Genomic DNA, 12056 nt, shown 5'->3' with positions numbered 1-12056 from the left:
TTTGCATGTTCTTAATTACCTGTTAAAACTCTGTTCAAGTGAACCAGGAAGTGATTAAGACGATGGTTTAACCGTATATGAACCTGCATAAGAGGGAGGGAGATTACTTTTTTTTTTTAAATGACTTTTCATGAAGTATTCTTCCAAAAGTGCTTCCCAGAACCGCTGTTCAGTTTTCAGTGCCGGCTATAAAAACCAATCAAACATGCAAGCAGTTCCAGTAAGCTTTGTCCATTAGCACAGACCAAGTGGCCAGTGTAGCTAATAGATATTCATTGGTAAGAACTTGTGCATAAGCTTTAATTGAGTGAACTGTACTTCATTCACACCCACATATGAGATACATTTACTTAACACCGTGCAATTAGGATAATGTTTGGAGACCAGGAATAAAAAGCATCATGGCACTTAAACACACACACACGCATACACAGATTTGAAAGGTGATGACAGAGTGACTTTAATTTGCTGCCTATTAACTGAATTGATGAAGAGCATGGAACAGAACAGTATGTTAATTGTAGTGATGGGAGCAGATAGTGAACCCTGCTCTATTATCTGTTTACAAAGCACACAAAATATTGGATCGAATTATATATTGATATATCAAAAATTTCAAGTAGGATTTGTTTGTTTGCTTATTTGTTTCTTCATTACTGCTTGTGGGTATTAAAAGTTTCTGACCCCTTTTACTACCCAGAATTGACACTTTTTGTTTTCTGCTTTCTTTGTTTGGTCATAGTTTCCTCTTTATCCAAAAAAAAGCTTGCATTCTGGCAGAAAGGTCTTTTTTTGTTGTGTCTGTGTTCAGCATTTAATGTCTTTTCATGTGACACTCAACAGTGGTGGTTAATATGAAGCTGATATGAAAGTAGACAATAAGTGCTTTACGTATTTTTGTATACTTAATCTACTAGAGGAAACATTTTAATAGAAGAAAACAACCAGAGTTGGTTGGATATTATTATTTGTTATTATCTGCAATTTTATATTGGATTGGTAGCAGATTCTGACTAAAGCAAGTTCTCTTGTAATATCAATCTTTTTTCCTTGAATTTTAACAAAAGAAGTCAAGGTTCTGGGGGAAAATGGTCACGCTCTTGTTTTTCGTGGCTCTTCCTGAGCAACAATTCTTTCTTCTCTAACCATCCATACAGTCCTCAATTATTCAGAGCTCTTGAAATCATAGTCTGGTGAACCTTCCTTCCACTCAGCCACTGTTTCAGAGTCACTGCTGACCTCACTGTGGTTTCTTTCACCCGTGTCCATCTTGTTTTTGCACTGAGTTTTAAGATGGGTCTGGTCTAGATAGTGCTTGGATGGTATGATGCAGCTTCCACTTCCTCACTATTGATCCAACAGTGCTTACTGGGATGTCCAACCTCTTGGATATAATCTTACACCCAACTCCTAAGTTATGAAATTGTATTATGTTATCTTTAGCTTCCTTGGAATGTTCCCTAATCTTTATTTTTACTTCTTACCTACTGATACAGTCATACTGTTTAATGACAATTCAAAGGTTGTGATTTTTGTACTTAAATTCAATTTATCTGTATAGTGCTTTTTATCCATGGGCATTGTCGCAAAGCAGCTGTTTAGGAATATATAAAGTCAGGTATAAATGAAATATAAAAAAAAAGATACATTTATCCCTAATAAGGAAGCCAGAAGTGAGCCAGAAGTAAGGAAAACTTTCAGAGACGATATGAGGAAGAAACCGTGACAGCAACCAGACTCAAGAAGGAACCCATCCTCATTTAAGTGACATGTTAAACAGGGATATGTTTTCATTTTTTGTCAATTGTTTCCTTGTTAAGTCTTTCAACCGCAACCTGGGGAACGGAATATTCCAGGAATATTCTACTGATTTCCAGGAAGGTTGAATACATTTGCAATGCACTGTAGAAATTTACACTTATATACAGAGTAGCCGGTAATAGGACCCGAACCCCTGCGCATTCATGCAATTATCCAATTTAGACAGTTGAAGGTTTGGAAAAAGACCAGTTTGTTTATCCAATCTTCATCTGTCCCATATTTTTCACCATATCATGTTCTTAGCTAATAGGACTGGAACGTGATGCAGTTTTTTGCTGTCATTCTGTGTTCAGAGCTGTTTTAATGCTCAAGGAAAAAAAAAAGTTATTGGCGCTACCATAGCCTTTCTGTCAGCTTGCACCAGTCTGGTCATTCTCCTCTGACATTTCTCATAAAAAGTGTTTCTGCCTGCTTCTCACTGGATTTATTCATTTATTTTTACACTCTGTGTAAATTCTATAGACTGCTATGTCTAAAATTCCCAGGCAGGTGTTCAGCAGTTTTTGAAATACTCAAAGCAGTCTGTCTGGCACAGTCAAAGTCACCCATTGAGATCACATTTTGTCACTGTTCTGATGTCTGATGTGAACATTACCTGTCATTAGCTGCATGATTTCATCCATTGTGCTGCTGCCACATGATTGGCTGGCTGTATAACTGCATGAATGAACAGGTGTACAGGTGTTCCTATTAAAGTGACTGCTGAGTGTTAAAATTTGCTTCCAGCTGAACTTTTGATCCATTATTGTATACGTCATATAAAGACAAAGCTGCTGGGTAGCATCTGGAAGAGGAAGCGGGAAAGAGAATGGATTGATGCTTGGTGCACTATTTCTCTCTTTCTCTTTCTTCTCTTGTCAAGCCGCACTAACCTTAATTGCCTTCATGGGCTTTTTAAGTCACTCAGGGACTTGGGAAATGGTTATGGTGATGATTATAAAGGTTTTTATGTTAGGTCTAATGCTCAGCCATGCATCTTCTGTCCTCCTTGCCTTTCCTGGTCCATAATGTCTATCATTTCCATATTGTTTTCTTTCCTGTCATTTTTATCACTTTTAATTAGAAATAAAAGTCCCATTCCTGATATTCTGTACATCATGACTGGCAATTCCACCTCACCCTGAACCTCCCACATAGTTTCTGCTTCCCTAGCTCTCTTTTTGACTTTTACTTCTTTCCTTTGACTCTCCTTCATTGCTTCTATAACTATATCTCTTTACCTTTTTATCTGCCTCATTGGATATTTATTCTGACTAACAATAACTGGCTAACTGCATATTGGTCCATATGGTTTATTACAACATGTTGACTTAAGGTCAACACTTCACTATTATTTAGAGTTGTGCTGCACTTTTCTACATTCTCTAGCTTTTGGTATTTTTTTATTTCACTCTTTTGTATCCAACTATATGCGAGATGTATGTCATATATCATTTATTAGGGGTGTAACAATATGGCATAGTGTTTTGTTCGAGACAAGGCTCTTGATACAAAATATCTGGCTACAGAAAAGGCATTCAACAGACTGTATTATAAAGTGAATTATTCATCATAAAATGTGTCATATATTACATAAGGTATAGCGAAAAGGTAGCTTCATCTTTATCTAGAATGAGAACAGGCTACCACGCTTCTCTTAAACACACTGATAGGTGAGTGACTAGCATACTAGAATATGAGCAATGGCCATAAACAAGAATGAAAGGTGCAGTGTATGGGAGTTTAATACAGCTTTTGTTTTGTTATATACTGCTAAAAGTCCTTATTAATCAGGTGTCATTATAGAGTTTAAATTATTGTCCTTTTATAACATTGAACTTTTTTCTGTATCCAAATAATGCATCATATTGAGACACTATCTTTTTGTATTGAATCATATTTTATATTTTGCATATCAATACACCTCGAGTATCTATGTATGTGTAAGTGATTGCATGTACAGTATGTTGGCCAGCTTTTTCTTACACTTTTTTCCCCCTCCCTCTCTCTGTCTCTCTCTCTCTGTCTCTCTCTCTCTCTCTCTCTCTCTCTCTCTCTCTTTCTGCAGAGGATGAGCTGCAGTTACCTGCTCTGCACCATCCTTCTTTTTGTGGCTGTCCTGCTTGCCATTACAGTAACAGGCACCATTCTCTTCCTGAACCACTCTCAGTCTCCACCTTTTTCAGATGGACCACCACATATCACCACCAATCAAGATGAGGCCAACGCCCTGGTAACAGTGGAGCGGGGTGATGGCTCACGCATCAACATTTTTATCGACCCAAACTGCCCTGATTACAACAGCAATTTCCTGCGATTGGAAGGAGTGCAGACCTCCCTACTCCACTCACTTACAGATCATGACTCAGACCTAAAGTCAGTCAAAGGCCAGGACCGTGCGCTATTGGTCAACCTTGCTGAAGAGGTGGCAAAGCTCTCAGCACATGCCGGCCAACTGAAGATGGACTACGAGTCTTTGAGAAGAGGGCAAAGCAATTTGGCACAGGACCTTAACACGCTGCAAACTGAACAAGGAAAACTTATACAGGTACATAGTTCTAACTTCTTCTATCAATCCTGTATATACATATATACATATCTCCACTAATGCCTAATGAGAAGAAAACAGATTCCTTTCATTTCCTCAATACTCTTAGTTTTTTTCCAATGAGGTTTATGTAAGTCGACTGGGATGGCTATGTATAAAGCTTGATTTTCTCATCAAAGAACAATTTTTGTGTGGATTTGGATGTATGTCTTGGATCATGGTTCTGATTAAAAATCCAAGCACAACCCACTTATAGTATCTTGCAAAAGCAGCTAGATTTTTATTTAAAATCTTCTGGTAATTCATGTAGACAATGTATCCTAACACAGCTTCATTGACCTGTAGTCACTAGGATACAGCTACTTGACTACTTTCTTGACTACTTGACTACTACTTACTACTAGCTACTTAACTTTAGTTACAGTAAAAGCTGATATAAGATATCATCCAAAATACAGTTAGTAGGTAAATTGCTAGGAGTTACTAGGTAAATTGGCAAACTAAAATACAGTCGTATAGCCATTGAGAATGGCAGAATTAAGGTTACTATGGTGACTATATGTCAGTATAATATATCCAAACCATCTTTTAGTAAAAATAGCATTGCATAAAGAGTGCTGCATGGATGATGAAGGTTTGTAGGCCAGCCAGGAAGTTAGCATCAAGTTGGTTCCCTCATCAAAAAAAGGATTTTTTTCCCATTGCCTTTTAGATTATTGCAGACAATAATCCCACAAAAGTGTATGATTCTTAGATGTTTTGTTTATCAAAATTATCTTCACAAATGAACACAACTTTGAACCTTTGAAGTCCAATCACCAGAAGCAATAAACCATCGTTTATTTGTCACTGGAGTAAATCACAAACGCGAATACACATTTTTATTCTAATCTTGTAATCGTTCAGTATGATTACATAGATGCTAACCCCTGTAGTTACCCACTGTCTTTCCTTTAATCATTGGATTTACAAGGTGCTGCGCTACCCAATGTTACCTAAAGTACTTTCTAAAGTGAATTAGCAACACCTTAAACACCCAGTGTAATCTGTGCTAATCCTAAGATTTAGGATTAACAACAACTGCCTCTTATTTGAGTTTCTCGCAAGCTGTGACCCACTAACTCTGCTGCACTCATATACCACACTGCCAAGAAGAAATGAAAGAGAACTATTAATCACAATACAACAGCTACGCAATAGAGGGCGATTACAACCTGAATGCATTTGCTGATTTTTGACAAAGTTGAAGACCTGAGTGTGTTGGAGTTTATGCAACAGTCAGTATCCAGTTTCTTTGATACAGTTTGTATAGAACTGTGTTATGCAAGGTATGGGGGATAAGACTACAAATAAGAGAATAAGAGAGGTTGAAGAAGGAGGGCAGGATAGTACAGAGGGGCATTTAATCTGCTTAAACATTTTTCCTTTTTAGACTCATACATATTAATAAGCAAAAAATCCTATATTATTATAATTATAAACTCAAGTCATTGCTTATTCTAACCTCATACTTTCAGGTTGACTTAAAATCAGATATACCATGATTCGACTATCATACATAAACTGTTCAGCAATGACCTTAAAACTCCTGACAAGTTACAAGGGTACGATATATTGGGCAGCAAGTGAATAGTCGGCAAGGATCAGAGTAAGGGTCAAATTGTAATGGACATCATGGCTTTAATTGTGTTTTTTTTTTAGCCACAGATGTGCATTATATACTTGTCAAAGAGATCGAACCAGTATGCACTATATGGGTGGGTGTGATGATGATTTGGCTCCAGCTATCACCGCAGCATCCACCTTTGTTCACAGCTGCCTAAATTCTGAATTTGTTGCTTGTGAACATTGTGTCTTCAGTAACACTTGAATATGTGGTCTGCCTCCATTTTTGGCAAAGTTGACAAGCATCAGTGTGTTGTATATGCCGTGGGCAGCTACTGGACGCCAGTAGAGGGGACACAGTAATGGAGCAGTGTGTAAGGACTTTTGTGGAAGGAAAATTGAAAACAAGTTCAAACAAGTTTGATGTTTGCCTGACCTGACCTCTGAATGTTGTATAACCCTGAATCTGCCTCTTTGAAATGTTTCACTTTGAAGCCAAATGACCTGCAATTGCATCCATCTCAGCCTCTTTACCTGACAAAATACAGGGTCTCATTTGTCAAGTAGTAAATTTGTGCCTAAGACCCACCTATGTACAAGAAAACTGCATGGCTGCACCCATTTGCATGCAAAATGCCCTTAAATCATGGTATAATGGTAAAAAACGAACATTCCTAAAGAAAATACATTTTCAGTGGTGGATTTTGGGAATGTAATGCATTCCAGTGTGAGTGATATGGAGGTACATAAAATGTGACATTATTCAACATGTAGTTGGTTGAGAAATGCCAAAGCCATCTATAATTATTTTTAAATGGGCTTATAGCCAAATGCCCTAAGACAGAGATGAACTAAAGCTTCACCGGGCAAACAAAATCAACTGATGATCCACTATCCACTCTCAGCACTCCCAGTTTTCAGTGGTACTAAAAACACATTCTCTTAACAATACTGCATGATACTGCAAAATCTTCAAACAAGGCATAATCCTAGTCAATCTTCAACACTTGATAGATCACATTCAATGCATAGATACATGCATACACAGTTTAGACACAAACTTTGCATAGACATGGGTTTATAAATGAGGCTCCAGAACTAAAGATTGAAAAGTGTTTTTTCCAAACTATCCTGTTTTGGTGAGTGTAGAATTTCACTATATACTGTAGACACTATAGACTTTGTTTCACAGAGCTGAAGCTTGTAAAAGACAAAGCAATGTTTTTCCAAACTTACTATAGACCTGAAGTTGGTAAATGTGATTCCAGACCTGAAGTTTGAAAAAGACATGCAAGTTTTTTGTTTCCAAACTTCAACTACCCATCTATAAAGTCTATAGATCTCTGTTCTTGGCTGACAGGAGTTGACCCTGATGTGATCTTCTTCTGCTGTGATCCATCCACCTCAAGGCTTAATGCGTTGTGCATTCTGAAATGTTTTTTGATTGTTTATTGATAGACTTTCTTTCAGCTTGCCCCAGTCAGACCATTCTCCTCTGACCTCTTTCATCAACAAGGCATTTCTCCTCACAGAGCTGCTGTGAAATGATGGTTTTATTTTCCATGCTATTCTGTGTAAACTTTTATGACAGTTGTGTGTGAAAATCCCAGATCAGCAATACATCCACATGGTTGGCAGATTGAACATGAAGGTGCAGTTGTGCAGGAATAAAGTGGCTGGTGTGTTTCTTTATTTATTCATACATTCATTGTATCTCTCTTCTAGTTTTAATCCTGAATGTGTGTGTGTGTGTGTGTGTGTGCATGTGTGTGTGTGTATGGCCCTTCATCTTCATTCTAACTCGAATTTAAGACCAGCAGAGGCAGCTCATTTATTATATTAAATAAGACACACCCAGCACAACTGGACTCACACCCACACAAGTACATTTTCTTTTTCAAATGGGTCAGATTTCTATTTTTACAGCCGTGTGTGTGTGTGTGTGTGTGTGTGTGTTAATTGCATCTTACAGCAGAAGACTGTTCCATATAAAGACATAGCTTTTGAAATGTGTTCCTTTGAAATTTCACACACCTTTTCTACTCCATTTATAACTCAGTCTCTCAGTCATTTACATTGTTCAGCAGACTGATGGGTTGAGGTCTTTGATTTGATAAATGCACGTACCTTATAAAATATACCCTAAAGGGAATGGGGGATATGTCTTTTTGCTTCTGACAGAGCCATGAGAAAACAGCTGTGTGTATACAGTACTGTGCAAAAGTTTTAGGCAGGTGTGAAAATGTGCTGTAAAGTAAGAATGCTTTGAAAGATAGAAGTGTTAATAGTGTATTTTTTATCAGATAACAAAAGGGAAAGTAAATGAACAGAAGAGAAATCTAAATCAAATCAGTATTTGGTGTGACCATCCTTTGCCTGCAAAAGAGCATCAATTCTTCAAGGTACAAGGTAATTCTTCTAGGCAGGTTGGTCGTTCGGAACATCTTGGGGAACTAATCACAGATCTTCTCTGGATGTTGGCTGCCTCAAATCCTTCTGTCTCTTCATGCAACCCCAAACAGACTCTGTAATGTTGAGACCAGGGCTGAGCTCTGTTGGGAAAAACCATCACTTTCAAGACTCCTTGTTCTTCTCATTGTCTATATATATATATATATATATATATATATATATATATATATATATATATATATATATATATATATATATATATATATATATATATATGAGAAACATTTACCCAGTCTCCAGACATGCAGAAAAGGACATGCTGTGTGCTTGTGTGCGCTTGATAAACAATATTTATTTATCTCTGTCATTCTATTCACAAGAGGTTTATGGCCAGCATTCTGCATATTTACAGCACATTCACTACATTATGTATTTTCACAAAAGAAATGTATTATAATAGAAGAAATAATCAACCCGTGTGCACGCCTAATAGAAACACACCAGAGACGTACGATTTGGCCGTTTGTTCTTATTAGAATGATTTATGTTAGCTTATACTATTCGATTGGAAATTCTAAATTGGGTTTTGTGTATTTTTATTGAATTTTCTGCTTGTTTTTATAAGCTAGTAAATGCTGGGTTGACTGTATGTTGTCTAGTTTAATGGACATTTCTATGAGTCCACTGAGGGTCTTCATGTGTACATGCTAGTTATTTAGTGTTAAATTCATAAATGCCATAAATGAAATAAATAAATAAATAAATTCATAAATGCCAGAGCAAGCTCAGTGCAATCTGTTGCTTTCGATAGAAGTGAACAGTTACTGTTTTTTGCCATTAGGAGGATGATCAAAAACTACAGTACCTGATTATCAATCATTCTAATGCTCTTACATAGTAACAAGATGATAGTGTTGAGTCTGGAAATATCTGTAGGATGTGAAGGCACTAGACTGATGAGAAAAGGACAGCGAGTGTTAAGCCATTCCATTTGCTATATGAGGCATCATATTTTTAAGCGCTAAAAAGAGCTTTGAGGGAGTGCTCTGGCAGGCCAGGGTGGATGATTGACACTCTCGCTGGGGTTAGACGTTGACAGTTACTGCAGTAAGAGCTTCTGTAGTAAGCCAGTGATCTCTTTTATGATGTGTCAGATTAATTAGCATTAAAGTTCTCTAAATATGCAACGTTGCCTGAAAACAATCTTGTAAAGATCAAGGGTGGATCTCCATTGAGACTGATTTCTGTGGGTACATCGGATTAACTCACTGTATTCATCTGTATGGTGAAGACTTCTATGTAAAGATGAGCAAAGGTTGAGCGTTTTATTAACAAACTACAAACAGCCCACATAAGTTTGACAGAGTTTTAGCTTAAATAGCGAGTCTTTTCATTCAGTTGTAGCACTGCAACAAGATTAGAAATTTACAATGCAGAAACATGAACAAAAACATGACGTTATGGCTTAGTAATCTTATACAAACACATTTTTTTGGATATTCTTTGCTTCTTTCCTTGATTAGTCCAGTCCATTCTTTTGTCATTGCTGTGACTATGATTACTATATTTCCCTGATAAAGCACATTCTGAACACATGTATTCACTTATCACACATTAAAGGTATAAATTGAAGAGATGAAGTTGTTCTTTTATAAACCAATAAAAGTTGATCTCTTCACAGGCTAAACCTGATTTTCTGTGTTTGTCTGTGTGTATTTTACAGCTGCTCTCAGAGAGCCAGCTTAACATGGTGAAGGTGGTGAACTCGATCAGCGATGCCTTGAACTCCATGCAGAAAGAGAATGGAGGCTTGAAGGCTCGTGTGAAAGCTGATCTGCAGAGAGCTCCAGTCAGAGGATCTCGTATCAAAGGCTGCGCTAACGGTAGAGTTTTGTTTTGGCTGTATATTTGTACGTGACAGACATTACACTTGTCTTTCATCATCAGCTTTTTATGTGTTTATTCATCTATGCATTTTTTTAACCTACTTATATGGGGGGTTTTTTCTGAGAAACATAAGAGATGATGTAAATGTGGTTCAGTCTAAAATAGTAATAATATTTGAATGCACTTAATAATTCCATTAGTACAGAAAACTAAATAACACAACCAATAAGAATCATTCTGTAATTACTGTTATTATTGTAATTATATTTTTGTTATGTATTTAATATAATGTGTTTTTTTATTATCATTATTTTATTATAATAGCAATTATATGATTATAATGTAATCATTATTTAATTAAGATATTTACTTAGCAGAAAATTCTGTTTATATGCTTAATTTAAACCAAGCATGTATATTTAAAAAAGTTAATTCAAATATAAATTTTTAAACATACAAAAATAAATGTAAAAAGATTTTTATTTTATTTTTTTAACTATGAATCCAGTTGATACAAGTTTTGTACAATTCTCTGGATATAAATATAAATGGTTAATGTGGAAGTGTGTATGCAGTTCTTTTTATAACAAGAGTTCATGGACAGACAGAACTTATTTTTTAGTGATTTAGTTAATTAACTTTCATCAGAAATAGCTTTATATGAATTCGGGTTGCAGTGCATCCAGAGCTTCTCCCAGGATCGCTGGTAATGTGACAGGAGTAAACCAATGACTGTAGTCTAGTACATTGTCTCTAGGTGTAATTTATTATATCTCCTAGTTGGGAGGTGAAAGGAATCTGGAGAACCCTCTAGAGGAGAATATAACTACAGGAAAACCCTGTTTCACTTAAACCCTTCTATAATGTTTAATCCTCCTACCTATGTAATGGGACTCTGAACATTCCCACAATGCACCATTTTGTGCTACATTCTAATTAGACCAGACCCATGTTACAATTTCTTCAGCCTCGTAAGTGTGTTTTAATCAAATGAATATTAACGTGGCAACAATCTGGAAAGCAGTAAATCTGAACATGATTTCATGGAAAACTGATTCTAAAGTGTGCTAGTAAATTTATTTATTTGTTTGTTTGTTTGTTTGTTTGTTTGTTTGTTTATTCATTCATTCATTCATTCATTCATTCATTCATTCATTCATTTATTTATTTATTTATTGAAGTGGCACTACTTTCTTTTCTTGTACTCTCTCTCTCTCTCTCTCTCTCTCTCTCTATCTATCTCTCTCTCAGGTTCCCGTCCTCGTGACTGTAGTGATATACATGCAAGTGGTCAGCGGGAAAATGGGGTATATTCTGTGTTTCCCACTCATTACCCTGCAGGGTTTCAGGTCTACTGTGATATGAGCACAGATGGAGGAGGCTGGACTGTGAGTCTCTCTCACACACATACAAACATTACACATGCCATACTTCATCTGTTCTGCATGGCTTTGTCTGCCTACATGGATGTTCTCCCTCACCACACACACACACAAACATGCACCTTTTATGCCACTAAACACACACACACACACACACACACACACGTATATCAGTGAGTCACCTGACCACACAAAAAACTACTCAACAATCAATCAGGGTTTATGAGCAATCAGAGAGAGAGAGAGAGAGAGAGAGAGAGAGAAGAGGTTTCAGACTAAGTACATGGCTTAACAACAAGCACAGAGTTTTGAATAATGACATTTTTGCTTATTATGTTGCCATAGCTTTCAAATAAAAATAGATGCGTTGTAAGATAGGTGAATGTGCAATACAGAAACAAGTCACTCAGGAAACAAGGTGA

General features: G+C 36.6%; 1 protein-coding gene across 2 annotated transcripts in view; it reads left to right on the top strand.

The window, feature by feature from the left end:
* fibcd1b (fibrinogen C domain containing 1b) overlaps positions 1–12056 on the top strand; it is a 113865-nt gene that overhangs the window by 41898 nt on the left and 59911 nt on the right. For both annotated transcript variants that reach the window (XM_058382472.1, XM_058382471.1), the window contains 3 exons: positions 3869–4348; positions 10089–10248; positions 11504–11640. In XM_058382472.1, coding sequence (XP_058238455.1) covers positions 3869–4348; positions 10089–10248; positions 11504–11640 — 777 coding nt within the window. The remainder of the gene's footprint in view (positions 1–3868; positions 4349–10088; positions 10249–11503; positions 11641–12056) is intronic.

The sequence above is a fragment of the Hemibagrus wyckioides genome, linkage group LG28 (genome assembly GCF_019097595.1).
Source record: "Hemibagrus wyckioides isolate EC202008001 linkage group LG28, SWU_Hwy_1.0, whole genome shotgun sequence".
NCBI lineage: Eukaryota > Metazoa > Chordata > Actinopteri > Siluriformes > Bagridae > Hemibagrus > Hemibagrus wyckioides.
Note: the sequence above shows the minus strand (reverse complement) of the source record. Positions and strands in the feature narration are given on the sequence as shown.